The sequence below is a fragment of the Lates calcarifer genome, linkage group LG21, assembly GCF_001640805.2.
Source record: "Lates calcarifer isolate ASB-BC8 linkage group LG21, TLL_Latcal_v3, whole genome shotgun sequence".
Lineage (NCBI taxonomy): Eukaryota > Metazoa > Chordata > Actinopteri > Centropomidae > Lates > Lates calcarifer.
This window is the reverse complement of record NC_066853.1, coordinates 16,422,453-16,444,650: the sequence shown is the minus strand read 5'-3', so window position 1 is coordinate 16,444,650 and position 22,198 is coordinate 16,422,453. Positions and strand designations below refer to the sequence as shown.

Genomic DNA, 22,198 nt, shown 5'->3' with positions numbered 1-22,198 from the left:
AAATATTCCGCACAAAAACCCAAACACAGACGCATCGCTGAGAGACTATAACACTTTTATTTACAGATAAACAATAAGCCACTGAGCGGATAGAAATGTGAACACATCTGCTTTTGTGATATCATTGAAATGTTTAGGGCATTTTGCCTCCCATCCTCTGAATAAAAATGTGACTGGACTAACAGGCTTCAGAAGCGCAGTTATACAGGTAATTTAACAGAAAAAAACAACCGTGATTACAAAAATATCAAAATACTTTGCATAAAAAGTGCTTTAGTGTTAAAATTACAAAACACACACTCAGCAGTTAGCTGCAACACATTTCTTTTTGCCGTCAAACCAAGTTCCACGTTATACAACACATGAACACGTTTCTGCTGCTCTGTTCTTGATATATTGCACTGAGGTGAGGTACAGTAAGACAGCTAGCTGAGGGATGCAGACGCTCATTTACAAGTAAAATATAAAATAGCATCTTTTGTGGGAGAAGGCCTTCGTGTCAGTGACAGTCATACAGCCATGAACTCTATAAGCTTTAATTAATAAAACATACTGATATATTTATTCATGGCGTTTCAAAATCTATGTGTTTTTTTTTGTTTTGTTTTTTTTTTACAGCTGACAGCGTTGAAGTTGCTTTCAGTTGAGTCCTATTACTTCTAGCAGGCGTCTAGTTTGTGACATACAGTGTGTTCCTGAGCCAGCAGGAAAAGTTGCTCTCAGTCTTTTCTTGTTCACAGAAGCAGAGGAAACAGTAACGGCGGAGAGCTAGCTACAAACTGTGAATCTTCCTCGCTACATTCAATGCAACCTAAGTGGTCATTATTTGCAAAGTTGCAGAGTGTATGAAATGCATTTTAATGGCACATAAACAAAGAAGATAATATATTTATATATATATATTTGGTCAAAATGGCACCCTGGTAATCCTGGAGCTGTTTGAATTCCCTGCAGGGATTTTGGGCATTAATTCAAATCTCAGACAACAACAGGAATAAAAAAAAAAAAAAAAACCCAAACAACAACAAAAAAAACCTCAAGAATGTTTCTTTAAAATCAGCAGGTTCATATTATATATTAAACTACACCCCCAGTCCCCCACCCCAAATTATTTTAAATGCTCCACCATCTCCCTGTTCATTGTCAATCACAAAGCCCGACTGATATCCTGTCCCCTAACATAGTCTGCTTTTTCCCTGATCCCCGTACTGCGGGAGTGTTTCAGTGGCTGTGGAGGATCATCCAGTTAAAGCTCGAGCTCGGTGTGAAATGTGCGAGTGTTTTGTTTTTGTTTCACTTGCGTCGGCTGAAGATGCTCTTCTTGCTGGAGCTCTTGTCTGCGGTGCTGAGGCCGATGAGGAGCCGCGCCTTTCTCATCTTCCTCCTGCTGCTGCAGGCTGTTGTCTGACTTCCCCTCTGACGCCTTCCCCCGCAGGTCTGAGCCTGACGCCGGCTTCAGACGCAGCTTCTCTTTTATCATCTGTGCGACAAGACACAAAGAGGACATTTTAGTGTCAGTGCAAATGTATGTATTTTCTTCCCATGGTCATTTTTGGTAACGGTAAATAAATAAAACAAGTGAAAACACACAGTCTGCAAAGAATCTAACAGATTGATTTGGAACAGGGTAAGGGAACAACAAGGTGTTTAACTTGATGACAGCTTATGTGGTTTTAAACTAGAGGAAGAGAGGAGTCCAAAGTACTAAGTACAATTTTGTGTACCTGTGCTACAAGTGCTTTCCTGCTGTCCCTTTTCACAGCCATGGCAAAGTCGAGCCAAGTCCAAGTATTGTTGTGGTACTCCAAACAAGGCAGAACCAGGTTCAGGTCCTTCCAGTCCACACTACTCTTTTCTCCCTGAGGAAGACAAACATTACACAGTAAAATACTGGGACTGGAGAAAAGTGCTTTAATTAGTTTGAAAAGTGAATTGAACCTGTTGGTATATTCCTATCAAGTTGATATGGTGAATTAGTCGGCAATCAGTTAATTACTTACATCTCCATCAGACACTGCACAGCATTGGCATTCATCTGGAGTCATGTTTCTGGTCTGCTGATGATTTTAAGTCCAATATTCACTCTGCTTTAGCAGTTACATCATTGGTCTCTACCAACTCTTTCGCTTTTTAGGCAAATAAACAAGGTACTAACAGGCCATGAAGATGACGTTGAGCTGTTTTAAAGTCAAATTATCACGAGAATAAGAGAATAATCCTTTTCATTCTCATTCAACTTCTATGGCTCATTCTATTCAAGTTCATAATGCATCAGTGTGAACAGGAATTTCATCATGATCACTCTAGAGCTCAGCAGCAGCTGCTGCTGTGCACAGTAACCCACCTTATAGCTGACACAGAGGGGCACTTGGGGAATCTTGATGTAGATGAAGGAGTTGTTCATAGCAGCTCGCTCCTTCATTTTATCAATGTCATCAACAGGGTGCTGATGGGAAGAAATTATAAAAATCTTTATCTTTAAAGAAGAACAATAACAGCACTTGCTTTCTACTGACATTTACATACATGTGCTTTGTGTCACCTCTCATTCTTATAGGTTCTTATAAGCCTTGACATAATGTTTGTTTAGAGCTGAATATCTAGGTATCACTGTAGGGAAAAATCTTTTGAATCTCTTTTGAGGGCTGTAACAATCTGTTTTGGACTTGAGCCTCAACCTTAACACCTTTTTCTTGCCATCTAATTTTACTCTAGTTTACTTGCTCTTGGGCAGCCATAGTGAGCCATGGCAGGATTTAAAATTTAACTTATTTATTATCAATCTGGAAAAAAGCTGCCTTATTTTTTGAAGTTTTTTGTTTGTTTGTTTCCCCATATCAATCACATTCTCCTGTTCTTCTGTTGCCCTTAACAAAAAGCAAAGCTGGCTCTGTATGAGCAATGTATTGACTGTGGTGAATTCATCTGTTGTTATTTTGTGTTTATTTTGCTACTAAAGCAACAAAATAAAGTAAAGAAAATATTTTGTCCTTTATTTTCTATTGTAATTGTGAACTCTATCAATCAGAAAAAGCATGAGTACCTCTGGAGGTTTCCTGAATGACCTCCTCACCCCAGCAGTGCGGTTCAGTCCCTGGGCGACACCTTTGCTGGGGCCCATAGCACCCATGGTGTCCTCTGATGACTGCCGAGGCTTGACAGGGATACCTGTGACACAGACCACATCAACATCAGCACTGTGACCGCTGGGTGACTCTGTACCCTACACCTTATACTCCCTCTGAGCCTCTCACACACATATCTCAAGGTCATATCCAAAGTGACAGAGCCTTTTAATAGCTCTGAGAGATGACATAACACAGTAACTAGCGATTCAACACCACACACACGTGTCTGGCAGAGAAAATGGAAACTATTATTGGCACTCAGTTTGGTATAGATTGCAGGTTTGTGATCACACAAAGAGATTGGAGACTAAGTGCTACTCAGATTACTGCTGTCATATTTCCACTGTTGACAAAACCATACCAGTAGTAACCAATCTGAATTTGTCCTCCTCATCAGTGACCTCCTCCTCCTCAACATTTCTTCCTGGGAAGAAAAATCCCATCATTCTTTTGAAGAACTGGTACATCAGCTGGATGGTGAGAGGCACCACGTTTACCTGATGATTAAAAAAAACATTGTTACCAGAAAAAAATAATCCATAAACACATTATACATGTTTCAGAGTGGTACTGTGAAAATCTTTACCTCAAAATGCTCCTTCACAGAGATTCCTCCCACAGGGGGGCGCACTTTACTGAAGATTCGCAAAGCAAACTGGCGCCCTGACTGACAGTTACTCTGAGGACGAAGTACAACCTAGGAAAAAAAAAGCAAGTTAATTTTATCCTCATAAACGTTAGAGCATAAGCCCTGGTAGCTGGTCATTGTAAAGTCCTACTGTATATTGATATCACTGTGAAAATATTAAACAGCACAAATAATTAATGATATGAGCACAGAATGGTATTAACACTATGATGCATTTATAACGAGTTCTTGTTTGCACATGCATAACTGAATACTTGTGTCTGCATGCAACACTGAATATGAAACTGAAGAGTCACTGGGTGATCCCATCTGGACAAACAAGATGGCGTCAACACAGACATCACAGTCTACATACCCTCACACGCTGCACAGAGGAAACCAGTCAGAGAGTCACAAATGTGAATAAACACTACACTTTCAGCCATGTTATTATTCACACAGTTTACACAGTTTACTAGGTACACCTGTAAACTGTAATGCAATCCAATCCAACATCTCTGCCATGAACTCACTTTTGCAAACATAATGATGTTCAGTTTTGATCGATACTGTCAGAAAGTCTGCATACATATTCCTTATAGATGTTGTAGTTTATGGAGATTTTAACTGGACTGCATTATACTGAGAGTCGTTTCTAATGTTTTGCCCTCCCCATTTAAAAACTTGAGAGGAAAACATTGGAAATACATTTGAATAAAATGTAGTCCAGTACAACATCATTGAAAACTATGTCAATAAAAAATTATTTGAATTAACAGGGGCTGAGCTGTTTTAGTGAACTGGATTAGTGGACATTGAGTATAAATTGACAATTTTCCTCAGCTTAGATGTTCGTTATGGGTGTCATTGTGTGTGGTTGTATAGGGGCAGTGTCATAATGTAGGTCGTGTTTTAGAGAAAACTAGGGTCTGTTTCAAGTTTAGTGCACAGTTAAGGCAAAACTACAATCCAATTAAATGAATATCAGGTTTTATTAAACAAATTTAATAAGTAAATAAATAAACTGAAATAATCTGAGTAAATTATTTACCTTGTATGCTGCATTGGGCAGCAGGTTGTTCATTGTAAACCACCCTAGCTCCAAAAGATGCTCTGCTGTGTCATCAGACTTGTTCAGCTGAGGAGAGACAATATTCACAGAATGGTCAACATTTACTATGCTGTAGTGATCAACAATAATGTTGGATATATCAGGATGGTTTTTGGACTTTTCTGGTCTACCATCATCAGCCAGCTGTTTCAAACACCAGACTGCATCAGCTGCTTGCTGTGCCCACCTTACTGTACATGAATCTCTGCAGCTCTAGCTCAGCTATACCAAGCTGGCCATCCTCTTCGGTCAGACACCAGCGGGCCTGGGCAAAGTAGATCTCTGTCCTCCTCACCACGCTCACATCCTCCGGGGGCTTCCGCAGCTCCAGCTTGTTTGCGCGTTGCAGCTGGAAATCTTTAAAACACCTGGAGGAAAGAGAATTTTTTTTACCTGTGTGCAATCACGTCTTCCCAGTACAGGATGTGTATGAGCACTGATGTGAGACCTGATGAGAATGTTGAGCTCTTCGCTCTTCATCTGCATGTCATTCTTCTCCTGGTTTAGCTGGTTCTGCAGTCTGGTGTTGATCTCCATTAGTTCATCACCGCTTAGTTCTTCAGGTTGTGCCTGTGATATGAAGGAGAAAACACGTTTAATGATTTAAGTGCAGATGCAAATGGATGAGTTCCCTGAGTGACTCTAACAGGATTTTTACTATATAGATAAAGGACTTACAGCTGATTTTGTGGCATTTTTATTGGTATATTTAAGATTTTAAACCCAAATGAGATTCGATTCCAATAATGCTAAACTGATGGGTACAGCATAGAGTGGCTCACCCTGATGTTAGAGTAAATCTGCTTCTCAAGGCGCCTAATCTGAGCAAGGTGCTGCCTGACTGCCTCCTGGAGATGTAAGATGCTGCTGCGCTGCTCCTCCGGGTTACTAGAAATTTCCAGCTGGAAACGCACTCGCTGCTTTTTTTCACTGTGCTCCTGAACACAACAAACAGAGGATAAAAACACAGAAAAGGCAAAGATGAAACAGTAGTAAGGACATGGAAATCTTCTGTAAATTAGGCAACTAGCCAACTGATGACCCAACCTACCTTGCGCCTGGGTTCCACGTGTAACAACAAGTTGTTGACAATGTCCAGGATCATAGCGTACTGAACAGGGTTAGTGGATATTTCAAGGTCATGGTGAATGAGGGTAAAGGTGTCCACAGCACCTGGAAAAATAACAAATTAACACTCTTTAAATCTCATGCATAGCATGTATATGATCCCCCCCTCACATATTCTGATTTGTGCAAGTTTTTTTTTGACAAACAGGCACAAAAATGTGAGCAGCTTCCCTTTTTTAAGAGACCAGATGTATTCTTCATTGACAGGGTGCAGTTGTAAGACTCAACATGACCAGACATACCAGCCTGTTTTTTCAGCAGGTCCTCTTTCTCATGGTTATTCCTCAGCTCTGGTGGTTTGATCTGCGTGGCCAACTCCGGGTTAATGTCGTGACTGTAACTGATGTAGTGCATCCGGCAGCTACAACGAGAGATGATACGCTGAACCTGCTGAGCCTCGTTCACTTGAGCTGGCTGATTCCAGTCTACAGTTATTGAAAAGGAAAAACTGTTAATGTAAATAACAGTAAAGTAAATCAGAATCATAGGTATTTTCACAGTTGTAGAGGCAATGCGATGTAAGTGCACTGCATAATATTTCAAAAACTATGTAGTAAGGAAAGTAGTGCCACACCTGTGGTGGTGCTAACCATTCCTCCTACAGCCTGGCCACTCTCCATCAGCTCCAGCACTGAGTCCAGGTTACGCTGTCTGTGTTCCTCTATATTTTTCACCTAAACACAACATAATACAATAAGAAGCAAATCAGAGCTGAGACAGCACTGCACAGAACAGGCAAATTACTATTACGCTTTAGTTGCCATGTAGCTGAATAGTTGTGTTACATAATTCTTCCATCATTTCTTCTTCGCTATTCTATCAACTTGATGTAGTTGTTTAGAGTGTGAATTACCATTCAGTATTTCTCTCTCTGATGTTAGAAGGAAATGTAACATTGTTAAACTGCGACAATTTATACTTGTTTGGAGACATGTTATGTTTAATCCAGACCTGTGAAACACCCTATTACCAGGTGCGAGCTGTGCCTACCTCCAGCCACAACTGCCTGTCCTCATGCTCAGATGGGTTGGGCTCCATGGTGGCAAAGTACTGCATGCCATCCAGCAGACAGGTCCAGGTGGTCTTCTGCTTCAAGGTGTCATTGTACCAGGCAGGGTGGTGCTCACACTGCAGCAGCTGAGCCTTCGCTGCAGACACCAACACGCAGCCTGCTGTCTCCGTGCCTCGCAACATCATCTGGGTGAAGCAAGACAGATGAGGATTAAAGCACTGGGCCGCTCACAAAATGGACCGGCATTCATTAAACCAGGTTTGGGAGAAAACATCAATTCTAAAAATGAGAAACGTTTGCAGAAATATGAATTTTTGAGTTCATTCATAAAGTTTGACAGTGTTTCATCACCCCATTTTGTAGGACGCTGTTGCCCATATTACTGGATTTTCCTATAGCACAACATGTGATCTTTCAATTACAGATTCAACAGGAAAGTGAATAAAATTGGACTCAACTTTGACCCAAAAGTGACAATGTGTTCTGTGGAAGTAGTCTGGAAAATAACACAAATTATAGAAATCAATGTAGTTACCTGACAATTGACTAATTCAATAAACCAGTTGCGGTTATAGACATCATCAGTCTGACAGGCTGCAATGCCACACAGCTGGTCACTGACACCTGAGTCCTCCTCTGAAAACACCACAAACTTGTCTGTTTCCTCGATCAGTTTCTGGAGCATTGATGTTCCTGCAAAATAAAGTTAAAAAGGAAAAGGTTAGTGGGAGTAAAATAACTTGGCAGTTGTCTCAGTCAGGCAATTTTCTCACCTTCATGTTGACTTTTTTCTGCTCGACTGACGGTGGGCATGACAGGTGTAGTAGGAGCTGTGGTAGGAGAGTAGTTGGAAGGAGAACGTTTGAGCTTCTTGGTCTGCAGCTGTGTGTCGATCCTCAGACCCTTCAAAGCTTCGGTGGAGAGATTTCTCTTCAGCACAGATGCCTTTTTGTAACCGTCGTACAACCCAAAGGCTATGTTCCTGTTAGTGGTTGTCCATGAAGCACGCAAATCCACCAGGCGCAGTTTGTGAGTGTAAGAAGCATTGGTCTCATCCTTCGGGTTCACCTCCTGTCAGACAACATGATCTGGATTATGAATGTATGGACAGCGAAGAACAGGTTTAAACTTGAACTATCTCTGGGCTTTTACCTCCTCCATGCGGTTGCTCTGTCGCTGGTAGCTCAGGGAGGACAGGCTGAGCAGGTGAGTCTTCTTCACCTGAGCGTTGATCTGGTGATCGGCCGTTTCATCCCAGGTAGAGGCCATCAGGTGAACCGTCACCTGTGAGAGCTCACTAACCATCTGAGTCACATTCCATTCAGAGATCAGCCTCCTCATCACAGTGCCAGCTGAGATAACACAGAAACAGACACACATGCACCCACATTAAAAACTGTTTCTTTCTCTGTTGGGGGCCTAATCTAAGTCATCTATAAATATCAGCATTTTGCTTTTTCTCAATTATATCATGCTTTACCCTGAGGAATAAGTCTCTGTGCCCCTCGAGTGAACACATGGCCTTTGTTGCACTCCACTTGTATACCTCTCTGCTGTGCGAAGGAGGCCCAGTAATGCACCTGAAAAATACATCATTTGTATTAATGTTTAAAATGATCAAAACACATACTCTATCATGTAAGTGACTGCAAATGCAGATTTCATGGTAAAAACATGAAGCAGATTTTTGGTGGACTGCTGGAGGGCAGCCTTAAAAAAAACACTTACTTGTAGTTGTGGGAAGGCAGCTGTGTAGGACATCTGTTTGTAGTGCTGACCCAGCTTCTTGCGGATCGGCCTGAGGCTGTGGAAGAGCTTGCCTCTACAGATTGGTCGGGATACACTTGTCCAGGTGGCCCAGAAGTTTTGCATCCACCGCAGAGTGCTGCTGTACAGCAAGATTCTGGGCTGACCGGGTTCTACAAAGACAAAATTTACAGATACGGATGCAGATACAGATGGGCTTAACTTTGCTAGATATAATATCTAACAAGCTTTTTCTGTTCCCCAAATATGTAAGGCTTTTAGAGACCATCTTGATGCCACACGGAATGTACGTTGACACTTTGTTATAGTAATACTGGGTCAAGGAATGATGGAAAACCAGCAGGGACAAAATGTCTACAATTATTTATGAAGTATGTTGACATTTGTATCATATCAAAAAAATTTTGAAACTCCTTCTACAATCCACTGTGGAAAAAATCCACCTATTAGCGTGTAACATCTCCCAGAAGCTTGCAATCGGATACAGAACAAATCTATATATAACCTTTGTTACTGTCAATGACAGTCAAGAGAAAATACCTTTGAGAATGAAATTTAAGACTTTGTAATACAACCTGGCACCTTTTTAGATGAAACTGAATTCAATGCTTTACAATACTTCTCAAAACCTGCATCTATCCTGTCTAAAAGAGTTACATGTACCTGTGCCACAGTGCTGGTTAAGGTCCATTGTGATGGAGAGGTTAAGGTTCTCAGAGCGAAAGGCTCTGTAGGAGTCATGAGGTTGTCCTGAGGTCACATCTGCAATGTTCTCAGCACAGCAGAGCATCACAGCATGGTGGTCGTGAGGGTTGCCATGGCAAAGCCATTGGAGGTCAAGGGTCATACACAGGTTGGGTAGACGCAGAAAACAGATATCATCATACCTAGCATGGAAAAAAGGCATTTTATTACTGAATGATTCTGTATGAATAGGATTAAAAGCTGCATTTGACAACCTTTCGCCTCTGATGCTTTCACTTACTTTGATGCTGTCCGGACATTTACATCCAGGTCGCCTTTAAAAACAAACTGTCCAGGGTTCCAGTCAAAGTTCAGCTTATTCCATTCCCAGTGTAGGTTTTCTGTAGTGTTATAAGGGTCCTGTAAAAAAAGTAACAAAAAAGTTTAAAAAAACTAAAGTGTTAAGTTATTACACATAAACAATAAAGTTTAGGTATAAGACATGCTTTGTCACAAATAAATAGGTTCACAGCATTTTACCTCTGTAGCTAGCTGATGAAGATTGGCCTGATCAATGTCCATAACCCAGCGTCCATGCAGCAGGAGACGACTTTTGTCCCACCACGCTAGAGGAAGTGAGGGATCAACTGTGGGTTTGGTCAGCAGGTCAACTGACTGTCCAATCAAAGTCCAGGCAGGGTCCCAACATGGCCCCCACACGATCGTGTAGAGAGAGATGTTTGCTGTAAGACAAAATAGTTTCACTGCTGTCACTTATAGCCCAAACAGCTGTTACAGTTGTGTTTTCACTCACTATTATCTTAATATATTTATGAAAGTCCTGCGGGATATGAATATATCAAGAGAACTGAAAATAAAACACTACCTTCTACAAATCTAGACAGGACTGTGGATAACTGTGCTGGGGCAATGCCTTGATGTTAACTCACATTTGAAATCATAGTAGAACTTGAGTGGTGGCATATTCCTGTGGACTGTCACATCTCCCCATGGTGGACCAAGTGGGACAATCTCTTTACGATGAGCTCTTGCCTGTCCATCCTGTTCTGTCCCAATCAGACGCCCTGACAGCTCCCAGTCTCGGATCTCAAACAGGTAACGAGGGTAGTCCCGAATTCTCACTGGCACAAAGCAATGACAGTAAAAAAGTAAATCATTTTGCACATGATGTGTTTAGTCTTTAATTAAATTTTTTTTCCAGTTTAGTCTTACCCAAAAATGCAGCCAGTTTAAATTTGACTGCACGGCACCACTGGACCACCAGAGGGAGTCCTTCTCTGGGGAAGGGACTGATCCTGTCAATGTCCCTCAGTTGCTCTCTCACCCTCTCAGGCCCATGAAGAGACTGATCAGCCAGGGCTACAAGTTCCAAGTCTGACACAGTCCACGTCAGCAGAGACTTCCTCATGGGTGTGTTTGCGTAGAGGCGGCGTGAGCGCTGGATGTAGATCTCTATGTGCTTTTTCTCCAGAGAACTATACAGCTCCTCTATTTTCCTGGCAGGCAGAAGTTCTCCATGCTGCTTGCGCAGATCTGCCACCTTCTTATCCAGAAGCTGCAGGCGCTTCGCACTTTCCTTGCTCTCATCCTTCATCAGCTCGTAGTTGTCTCGCAGCTTGATTTCAAAGACATCATCCAGGAAGACAAATGAAAACTGGCTGATTTTAAACACCAGGTCGGGAGGCAGACGTTGAACGGCAGAGGCCCCGCTTGCAGATCGATGGAGAGTCTTCAACCACTTCTGCACACTAATGGCCTTGTCAAAAGTGTTTGAGAAATTGTACTGGTAGGGGAACTCGACAGACAGAGAAGGACAAGTGAGAACCCAGACACGGTTGTGAGGAGTGATGAGGAAGGGGAAAGTGTCTCTGTGCAGCTGCATCTCAGTCAGCTCTGCATGCGTCTCTACATCTAGACCCTTAAAGGAGACGATGTTGTTGCCATCAAAGTTGAAGATCAGTGAAGGGGAGCGTATGTGCATGGAGCCAGCATGCTTGGAGACAGAGAGGGCTTCTGTGTGCAGGAGAATGTAGTTCTGCTCACTAACATGAGCTGTTAAACGAGTAGAGCCCAGTTCAACACGCACACACAACCCTCTACTCTGACCTGACACATCTCCACTCTCTGGAGGTTTGAACGGACTCTCTTCTCCTTTCTCCCCACAAAGCATACGCCAGCAAGCCTGACCTTCAGTCATGTGCTGATATAAGACCATGTGGTCTGGTGGTGTCCATTCAACAGAGAGCTCCTCTTCACTTTGAACCTGATTAAGACATGACGATGCAAAATATAAATATGGACACAGAAATTCCTTCAGTTCAGAAAAGAAAAAACTCTTCATGGTTTGATTACCTGTAAGGTGTGGGTGGTGAGGTGATAACAGAAGGCTATTGCGGTGAGTTTGAGCACAGAGCCAGGGGTTTGGGAGGCAGGGCAGCATGTCTCCATGTTCTCTGTCAGCATTTTGACCACAGACAAGCTCACACCCTGTAGAGACACTGAGGAGCTCTCTGCAGAGCCCAGGACTCTTACAGTGTCCATCCGCAAAGACACAGCTCCTATACACAGGGAAGTTAAAAAATTATAAATAAAGGTGATGATAAGACTGTCAGAGCAGATAATTCTGCCTGACAAGAGAGACATTTTTAAAAGGAGAGGCATGTTCACTTCCTTTTAAGCCAGCTCATAAATCAATAGCTGCCATTTATTTTCTGTATTTCATTTCTCTCGAATTTATTAACCATTGTTTACAATGTATTCCAAACATAGCGCAAGTCTAGGGATTGGAGTATCACTTATTTTTACTATGGTCTATTAAATGTCAGATAATTAGTGAAAAATCCCCATCAAAATTTCCCTAAAGCTCAAGATATTCAGTTTCCTGTCACATAAAAGAAAGCAAGTCCTCACATTTGAATTTTTGCTTGATAAACAGTGGAATTGGAACCTGTCTCTTCACTCAAGTGACCATGTGGTACACTATAAATATATCCTAAACAAAACATTTTCAGGAAGCAGCTTCTTACCTGCCAGATTAGAGAGTGTGAACACATTAACATCCTCCAGACTGCAGTCCAGCTTAAAAAGCAGGTGTAGCTGTGAGGAGGGGGCGGGTTGGACAGTTTGGTCAGTGGGGGGAGACACTGTGTCCACATCTGACAGCTGTGGCCCCTTATCACCAGGAACACAAATGAGGGACAGCAGGCGAGATAGGCACAGTGCACAGGTCTCTGAAAGCTCCACTTGAAGGCCTTTCAGAGTGGACTCCACACTCAGACTTGGAGACTGGCTGCCCGACTCCACGTGGGGTCGGTTGAAACTCCCCTAGAAGCAAGAGAGATAAGAGGTACACAAACATTAGCAGCTATGAGTATGACAAATCCTTTCGATGAGCTTAAAATGTAAAAACTAGTTTTAACTTAAAACAGAGTTAACATCTTTCATCTAACTTGCAGTTGGGGACTCACAAAATCTGTATTTTAAAAAGTCATGCAAAACATACAGTTATAGGAAAGAGAGTAATACTTGGAAAGCTGTTGAGAAGAAGTAATGGTGTTAACTGTGTAGAGATGTATGTGTACATGACACTTAGACACTTTTTGTTATGTATTTCAAAGAAAAAGTAAAATGATTCTCAAATATTGTAACACCTAGAATAACACAAGTTTCTAAATGCAACTTAATTATTTGTGTTTCCTACCTGAAGACTGAGCGTGTCTAAAATAAGCGCTTCTCCCCACACATGTTTACCAGGAGGGTGGGGTGCTTGTTGGATATGAGACCCCTGACCCACTCTCCACCAGAAGTTGTCCAGGGACAGTGAGGCACGCTGATGTACAGTCTGGGACTCCGGGCTCTCTTTGTCAACTTTAATGTCAAGGAGATGCTGCAGTTCTACAGACATGGATGCAGACATATCAAAACATTACTTTGAGGAGAATTATTGAAATGTGCCGCAGTATAGTGATTTAAGTCAATCAGGATAAAAAGCTGTGAGAAGTCAACAGTGGTAAATGGAGAATAAGTTAATGTGTAACGTCTAAAGGGCACTCCTAAGGATAGACCTTATCTAATCTAGTTTGGTATGTTTGAAAAGGGTTGACCCAAAAGTTGCCTACAGAATGAAAACCATGAAGATTTACTGAAGAAAAATGTGATGTAACAATACAACAGGACTTGCAAATGATGTAAAGAAATAACATAAGTGCGATTGTTTATCACATTGTGTTGAAGTTATACTTTGACCCAACAATGACCTCATTTTGCAATGAGGCAATAACATCATATGACGCTCACCTGCCTTTCCCAGCACGTGTACAGCGTGTGAAAGACCTACAGTACCTGCATTGGCAGACAGGAAGCCTAGAGCAAACGGTGTTGTGTCTCCCAACTGAACGGACACATTAACATTGGACACAGAGGAAGCGATCATCACAGGAGCATCCAAGTGAGGGAGGCGCCTGAGGAAAATGAGAGTGGGCAAATAATCTAATGGACTACACGACATGATAAAGGTTATGGGGGAAAAAAAGCACAGAGTGATGCACAGACACAAAGACACATGGATAAGAAAGAGAAGATAGCAGAAGGTATTATTAAAACATTATTTTCATTGCAGTGGTAGATATAAGCAAAGTGGTGACAGAGGACAGACTCAATCATTCCAGTTATGCTTTAAAGACATCACAGAAAAGTATTTATGGCCATACAGCAATCTAAACCTTTGAGTTTTGCTTTTGCAACTTGCCTTTTTTTATGTGCTGCCTTCCTGTGGATTAGCTGTTCCCATGGAAATAGATTTAACCAATGGGAGAACTCCTGGTGACGGTAGTGGATGATGCAAGTGTTGACTGTGAATGACCCTGAAATGTCAATTGATGTAACCTAAATTAAGAAAGAAAAAAAAAAGGACAAGATTATGAGTCTTCAGATTTAAAGAAGCTCTGATGAGACAATGTGACCGTCAAGCCTCTTCCTTACCTGCAGGGCTGTCTTCAGAGTGTTCACACAAAGGATTCTCTGCCTACTTTGAGAGAGGAGAAGTCCGTCTGCCAATTAGAAAAAAAGACAAGAACATGTTATTCATAGCCATTTCCTTCATCCAACTTTCTCTGCATTGTGTCTGGCGCCCAGCTGTCCACTAACCCTCTAGAAGGAGCTCCAGGCTGCTCTGGGGAAAGCTCAGCTCGGGAGTGAAGCTTTTAAGAGGAAGCTGTTCATTGTCTCGTCCATAGGAGACCTTTAAAGACTTCAGAGTCCAGTTCAGGTGTCTGTGCAGGTGGGAAAAAGTGCCATAAAAAGTCAACATGTCATACAATAGGGAATCAAACTGTGCAAAACAATAACTGCAGGCAGCTGATGGTAAAACGCAGACTCACCTTTTCTGGCTGTGCATAGACAGAGTTACATTTGTATTATCAAATTCCACATTGACCTTGTGGGGGATCAACTGATGAAACCGCTCCACGGTCTCAGTCTGGATGAACTCAATGCTTTCACACTCTGAAAGGAAACAGTATTAATACCATTAAATCACAATATTATGTATTCTGTACTGTATGTAGTATTATTCACTTAACATACCAGCTGTCTGAAAGGGCAGAAATGAGGTAGGTTTTAATGGGGTGCAACTGTGCCTATACAAATAAATTATCCTGGGCATTACGGTGCTAGCAACAGTGCTTTAAAACTTGGGTTTGTCATGATCCAAAAATACATTTTGCTCGGAAATACTTCATCAAGCTCATTTCCCGTTTTTTCCCTTGTGATTTTTAGTGAGTATTTATATGGGCAGAACTGCTACCCTGATCCATGTCTGTGCCACTGGTGTTCCATCTTAACATCATCATTTATGTAATTTCTTATTTAACTGTTTAGTGGCCCAAAAGACCTGAAGATATATACACCTGATATAATTTTACTGACTTTCTCTAACTTTTTGAATAATTGTAGAACTTCTACTTTATTTGTTTGGGGATGTAAAACTTTATTTATTTATCCTTAAGCATTCAGACCTTTCAAGCACCTACAGAGGTCAAACAAAACTGTATGATATGACCTTGTCCTCATTTTCTTGCTGGTTAGCAGAACAGCTAAAAATATCACAGACGATAGCTGATATACAGGAGTTTTAGAAGAAAGCAAAACATTAAATGTAAAACCAGTGGAAAACAACTATTAGAGATGTCATAGTTATCATTCTGACTACTCATTGTGAGTATATCATTTATGCAGGCTGATACACCTCTATACACACACACACACACACACACACACACAGTTTTAATCAGAAGCCAACCAGACCTTGGTGACATTGTGAGATGAAAATCCCAAGACATTTTAGAAATTATACCATGCTCTCACTCACCAGCTGTATTATGGTCACTCTTTGAGGGAGATGGGGGCAGCAGGAGTTGGCTGAGGAACAGCCCTTCGTGCAGCTCTGCAATAAGTGTCCTCACACTCAGGGACAGACAGCCTGGCTTCATGTCTGGTAGGCTGACATCTCCAGACAGCAGCAGGCTCAGAGACACTTCAGCCAAACATATATCCTACAAAGGAGAGGGCGTTAGTCACACACGTTTAACCACAAGGTTCTATTTCAGTGGTAACGACAGAGCTCACCAATTGACTGCTTTTAAGCACTTTACTGCTTAGCTGCCCGACTGAGAAGTCCCAGGCCAACCTGCGAACAATGTTATAAAACATGAAAAATGTTCCCTGTTTTGACAGTTCTTTCAAATATGTTTAAATTGAGTGAATAGTTCAGTCAGATCAACAACAGAAAAAAAGATGTAGTTACCTTTTACTCTGGTGGTCAAGTAACAAGGTGATCCCTGTGATAGTCATGTGCCATAGAGACTCTGACAGTGCTATGTTCAGTACCATTACGTTGATCGAGCTGATGTGGAATGACAGCAGCTGAGAACAGAACACAGGAAATGAGATGCTGCCCCCAAATCAGTTTAGCAAGAGACTGACGTACGGCAAGGCTCCATACTTGTGACAGAAAGCGTAGCTTGGTGGGGCTGACTGAAATCTTCCCTGACTTTTCTCCATGACTTCTCTTCACAAAAGGTCTCAGTGGCGCTTGCAAGTCAAATCTAACTCTGGTTTCACCGACACATAAGGCCAGGTATCTCCTGAAAAACACAAACACACAGTTGACTATAAATAACAGAATCAAAAGCTCTAATAAGTAATGATAAATCACCTGTAGATGATTTGCTCCAAGGTTATATTGGAAATACAGATAACTATAAAGAAATACAACTTACGGCAAATCCTGGTTTAGAAGTTTACTTGAAATCCATATTCTGTCGATTTCCTGTCATAAAGACAGTCACTGTTATAGCTCACTAGGTCACAGAAAAGTTCACTTGACATATTATGGGAAAGTGTAACCCTGACATGGGATCGGCCACGCTGCTTGAGCTCAGCAAATAAATGTCATGTAAACACAGTGTGTCTTATGGGTCTTACCAGAGTATGCTGGGGGTGAAACTGGATACTAACTCCTTGGACAGAAAACAGCCCTACTGATTTGATCTTTAGATCAGCGTTCAGTGTGGTCTGGAAGAATCGCACTGCTAGGGTGCATATGACCCACCTACAAAGCCCAAGACAAATGGAGAAACTCTAAATCTTGTACATACATCTGGGTAAATCTTGTAAGCAGTGGTCAGTTAAAGGTTGAAGTAAATCAATGTTGCTTAGAGTACTGATGGTAATTATTGCTATGCTGTAGAAACTATGCAAGCCACACATTTCTTACCTGAAAATGACACGCAGCAACACAAACCCAAGCAGCAGGAACAGAAGGAAGGATATCAGCAAGAGAGACATTGTGTCCCAAGTTGTTCACACCCAAATCTTAGACATGGGTCTGACTGCTCTTCTATCAGCTGCTGTCAAAGAGGAAGAGATGCAGCCACTTCAGCTTCACACACCTTACATTCAGGAGCTTCTTACTATGTGAGACTGACTGCTTGCAAACAATAACCAAAAACCTGTCTATCATTGTAACTGGCTGAGACAACACTTGCGATGCAAATTCATAAACCTTAGTTGTGTGTTTATTCAGCTAACGGTAACAGCTAGCCTCGTAGAGCTAACATAGCTAATTAACTACAGTGTAGTAACAAACCAAACATGAAACAGCACGTAGCTTAACTTTATCCCCTCATAGCGTCTAAAAACTTCACCTGAACTTACTCCTTGTTAACCAGACGCAAACAGCAAAACTGTGACCCACTGAAAGAGGTTGGTAGCGTTAGCCAAAACTAACCACACATGAAATGGTTAAAGATATTTGCCGCCGCGTCACCCAAAAATCTGTAGCAAATCTGTGCTAGCATTGTAGCATGCTAACGCTACGGCTAACTTAGCAATGTTTTTGATAACTACCTGCTGTCGACGGCTTTAGAGTCCAGATAATTAGCAAACTCACTTACCCTGACATACTCAAAGCGCTGGATGTTCGTGACCAAGCATTATGCAGCAGGAAGCGGTTTCAGCTGACAGTTAGCTCTCTCCTCAGAGTAAACACTCCGGCTCCGCTCCGGTCCGCCCAGTTCAGCTGGAAGCTCTTTGCACTTACAGCTGAGAACTGCAACTGAAGTGGGAGAGGAGCCACCGGAACACCACCAGAAATACTGCTCGAGCAAATATTAATTTTTAACCATGCATTCAAACATCAAGGGTTATGCAGCAGTCCACTTACAGTCCACATACATCCACCAAAGCAAGTTCATAAATAAGCAAAGCACACAAGAAAAAACATCAAACTATTTTACAAAGTTAGAGATAAGTTTTATTTCAAGCAGATGAGTGACATTATGAGTAATTTTACAAAGGATAAGATTCAGTGTAACTCAACCACATGACTGAACTATTGCAACTGCATGATACTGAATGGATTTAAACCAATAACTATATGAAGTAATTGATGTAACCAGCCTGCTTACTCACCAAGTGATGCTGCATTTAACTCAAATTTCACAACATATGATAAAAAAAAGACTGAGGATTTCCAGACAACTGCCCCAGACCCCTAAAAGCTTCAGCTCCACTGCATGTCACTGGACTTTGGTCATTTGATTGGCTGAAAATATATGGAACATGCACTGCTTCTGCACTAAAAGTCATGTTGTGGCCCTGTAGGAAAATTAACAATCAAGACAATTATTATTTTACTTTGTATTGTGTTTGCATGGCACATTTTTATTTTAAATCAAATTGCCACAAATTAACTGGCACATAAAAATGATGGTATTACTCCAGCAGTTAGGGGTACTAAGTAGTGAATGCACAGAAGGCGGTTGGTGCAGGGGCAATAAGGACCAGTGTCCAATGGTCATGTTGATACCTGTCATAATTTTGTAAAAATAAGTTGCATTAAATAAGTGTTTTTGCCCACTTCTGTGCCTGAGTGATAAATATGATGAACAATATCCCTCAAATTGACTGAAGTGCTGTTAGTTCATTAGCAGCTCATGGGATGCTTCCAGAGGAAAATAAATGTCACACTGCCAGCCTAAGGATACTTGAGCTGTCATTACAAGAAGATCTACATTACAGGTGCCAGGTGCAGCATCTCATCATCATATCAACTGGAGAGAAAGTGACAGTGCGCAATCTCCTTCATCTCATGCAGCAGCTTTCTGTCTGTTGTGCTTGGCAAACCACTCGTCACTTTTATCTTCAGCCATGGCCTGAAAACAAGTTTAAAAGCATAAAGAACACAGGCACTGTGAGTATCTAACACATGTTGCATATTAAATGTAGAAAGTAAAACACTGGAGCAACACCAACCTTATCAAGTAAGCCATTCCCCTTAGGGTCCACCATGGACAGCTGCCTAAATGCCTCATCTCCCACAAAGCAAATCTCATGGCCATCCTTAAAGAAACATTGTGCAGTCAACATTTTTACTAAAACTCCCCTCACATGATGGCAGCATTTCTTAGGTAATACACTTACTGGGTCAGCCAAAATAACCACTTCTACTGTGGCTTTTCCAGGAGTGTCCAGGCTGACTAATGGAGTGAGAATTTTCTGATTTTCCTTTTTCATCAAGGCTTCAAGGTCAGGCAGCTGCGGAATGTAAATAATATGTATTATATTTATGATGAAAATGAATGATGATGATATTTCTCCAGTATCAACAAATGCAGGGATTTATCCATGAAGTATTATTTTACTTGTTCCCGTGGGCATGAAAATGCTATCCTCCCAAACGCTGTTCCATGATCTACTGTCCCACCGATATCGTGAAGCTCCAGTTTGCACTGCACAGACATAAAATTATGTATATATTAGTCTTTAACATGAAATATGAAATGCACAATACACACCGTAACCGTATAGCTATCTCTAATTCTTCTTAATCTATGTTAGCAGGTTCTGAAAACAAAGCAGGCCCTGATACTGTTTTGTTGATACTTGACTCACTTGTGTGTCTGCAAATCCCATCAGCACTGTTTTCTTTTCCTCATTTTTGTCCATCACCTTCATTCCCAAGAGCGTGGTCCAGTAATGCGTCGATCTCTGAAGGTCTGATACGCCAAGACAAACCTTCTGCACAGGGTCTGGGAACAAATTATCAAAGGTTACTGGTCATGTGATCAGTAACTGAGGTAAGGACACTGCACTATAAAATGCCTGAACATCTGCAGGGAACTGATTGAGAAAATGTGAAGAAAGCTAAAGTGTTAGTATTCTGCAAAATGTTCTGCTTAATGTAAAATGCTGTATATATGTAGAATATGGCTCTATACAGTATTTGTCTTATTTAATATGTATACTTTTTTATAATAATTTTATTCCTTGTTTTACTGTAAAGCACATTGTAACAGTGTTTTGAAACTATGTTTTTATAAATAAGTCATTATTATCATCATGTAGTAATCATATATATAAGATATATATTATTGTTGCTGTTCTTTGTGCTGGTTGAAAGTATTGCCGTCATTCATCCATTTGAAATTCCAGGAGATAATGATAATGAGCCTTACTTCAAGAAGAGTAACCATATGCTGTTTAACTACACAGTTACTTTATTTATCAGTTTTTGATCAAACATATCTAAAAATCTTTAGGACTGCAGCTTAAAATAATTAACATAATAATAATCAGTTGTTCTTTTAGTCAGTAAAATTTTAAATATAATGACAAATTCCTACCATGTCTGACCAATGAAATTGATATTACAAGAAATAAATGTATAAACCAACTCTTAAAGCTGTAACCAACTCATATTTAGTATTTTCACTTGATTAATGTGATGTAATTACTAGTTATTAGTAACTACAATGAAAGCTCCTTTTCATGCTTAAGTAAATGACAGACGTGAGGCCTTTGACACTCACCATTTGGAGGCTGCTCTTTGTCCACCAGGTAGAAGTGATACCCTCCTGGAGCCTGGGTCAGATACAGAGCCTCTCCTACCTCAGTGAGAGGCCATCCCAGACGTTTAGCGTTGCTGACAGCTTGGCTTGACTGCAGAGTGAGCCCCTAAAGCCAACACATGGATGGCGACATTTTTTTTCAAGGCTCCTGTGACATATGAACATTTTCGACCAATGTGCAGTATTTAAGTGAACTGTCACCCACCAAAAAGTCATTGCCAAGCTTATATTCTGCGACCCCATAATTGTATGTCAGCTCGGCGACAAAATGGTCATCTTCTGGACCAAAGCCAACCATTGTCTTGCTCCATTTTCCATCGTAAGGCCTGTATGGAGTCAGTATTAGAATATTAACAGCTCTGTTTAACTCTGTTTTACAGCTTTGTCAGTACAAAGTTCAGTTTGCTTAAGAAGTCTCGTACCTACCCATTGCAAGTTGCTTTGCACCCTTCTTCAAATTCCTCATGGCGCAAAACCTAAAATGAAGAAAAAGAGATGAAAAAAATAACCATTCAGTATGAGGACACATCTATTACAACTGTTTCAGTCACATGACAGAAAAGGAATTAGCAGCTACATTGTTTTGCAGCACTGTAAAAGTTGAACAGTGGCTTCTGGCCATTTAAAGACGCTCAAATAAAGTACCTTCATGCCCAGAACATCTCGATAAAACATGGCTGTTTTGGCCCTGTCGCCAACTTTGAAAACAAAATGCAGCGCTCGTCTCATTGCCATATTTACTGTCAGGTATTGTGATGTCTGTGTTATAGACAGATCCGCGTGCGATTAAGCTTCCTCAAATTTGCTCGATTTTTCTGTCATCGATCGGTGAAAAGTAAATACCAATTAACAAACGACTTCAATTCACGACTCCAAATACAACAGCTAGATAATACATCACATTTAGTTAATTTAAGAGTTATTACCTGTTATGAAAAACAAGTGCAGCGACTTTACGCAAAATAAAAGGTAATAAACGTAAGTTCGCCACCCCTAGCCATTCGGGTTAATGGTATCTACCAATGTATCGTTTCGCATCCTCTCGCGTAGTTAAGGTTGAGGTTCAACTTTGACTTAAAATAGCAAATTAACAGAAGAGGGAAGATTGAAAAAGGGAGTGCAGTTAACTCTAGATTTGTAACATCTGCGGGGAAATACATTCCCAACATTACCCGAGAAATCAGATTTATTTTTAGCTGCATAAAATGTAGTATCAGCTACTCTACAACAGGTGGCGGTATAAAGGCGAGATTGTGTTAGTAGACCGTTCTATTGAACAAGAGAAGAACAAGCGTATATGCCGGCGCCGAA

The 22,198-nt window shown here is 41.1% G+C and overlaps 2 protein-coding genes across 2 annotated transcripts; both read right to left on the bottom strand.

Annotated features, from left to right (window-relative positions):
- Positions 1-38: 38 nt before the first annotated feature.
- On the bottom strand, positions 39-18,097 carry LOC108876078 (protein KIAA0100). The gene is given in 41 exon segments (XM_018665388.2): positions 39-1,371; positions 1,373-1,480; positions 1,725-1,859; positions 2,345-2,446; positions 3,044-3,168; positions 3,490-3,625; positions 3,715-3,825; positions 4,808-4,894; positions 5,055-5,235; positions 5,316-5,437; positions 5,650-5,805; positions 5,919-6,040; positions 6,238-6,420; positions 6,570-6,669; positions 6,986-7,192; positions 7,543-7,700; positions 7,781-8,078; positions 8,160-8,359; positions 8,488-8,587; positions 8,736-8,926; positions 9,438-9,661; positions 9,760-9,878; positions 9,999-10,201; positions 10,409-10,600; positions 10,692-11,742; positions 11,832-12,037; positions 12,506-12,803; positions 13,180-13,373; positions 13,821-13,939; positions 14,227-14,363; positions 14,460-14,527; positions 14,625-14,749; positions 14,858-14,981; positions 15,847-16,030; positions 16,104-16,164; positions 16,282-16,400; positions 16,480-16,621; positions 16,757-16,806; positions 16,962-17,088; positions 17,254-17,386; positions 17,933-18,097. Coding segments are annotated over 40 exon segments (6,714 nt in total). The 5' UTR covers positions 17,325-17,386; positions 17,933-18,097; the 3' UTR covers positions 39-1,293.
- Positions 18,098-18,268: 171 nt separating this feature from the next.
- On the bottom strand, positions 18,269-21,700 carry glod4 (glyoxalase domain containing 4). Its single transcript, XM_018665414.1, has 9 exons — positions 21,533-21,700; positions 21,314-21,363; positions 21,093-21,213; positions 20,849-20,993; positions 19,932-20,068; positions 19,682-19,768; positions 19,461-19,574; positions 19,293-19,379; positions 18,269-19,192 (listed from the first exon to the last, which is right to left on the bottom strand). The coding sequence occupies exons 1-9, from the start codon at positions 21,620-21,622 to the stop codon at positions 19,127-19,129; spliced, it is 897 nt and encodes a 298-aa protein (XP_018520930.1). The 5' UTR covers positions 21,623-21,700; the 3' UTR covers positions 18,269-19,126.
- Positions 21,701-22,198: the final 498 nt, after the last annotated feature.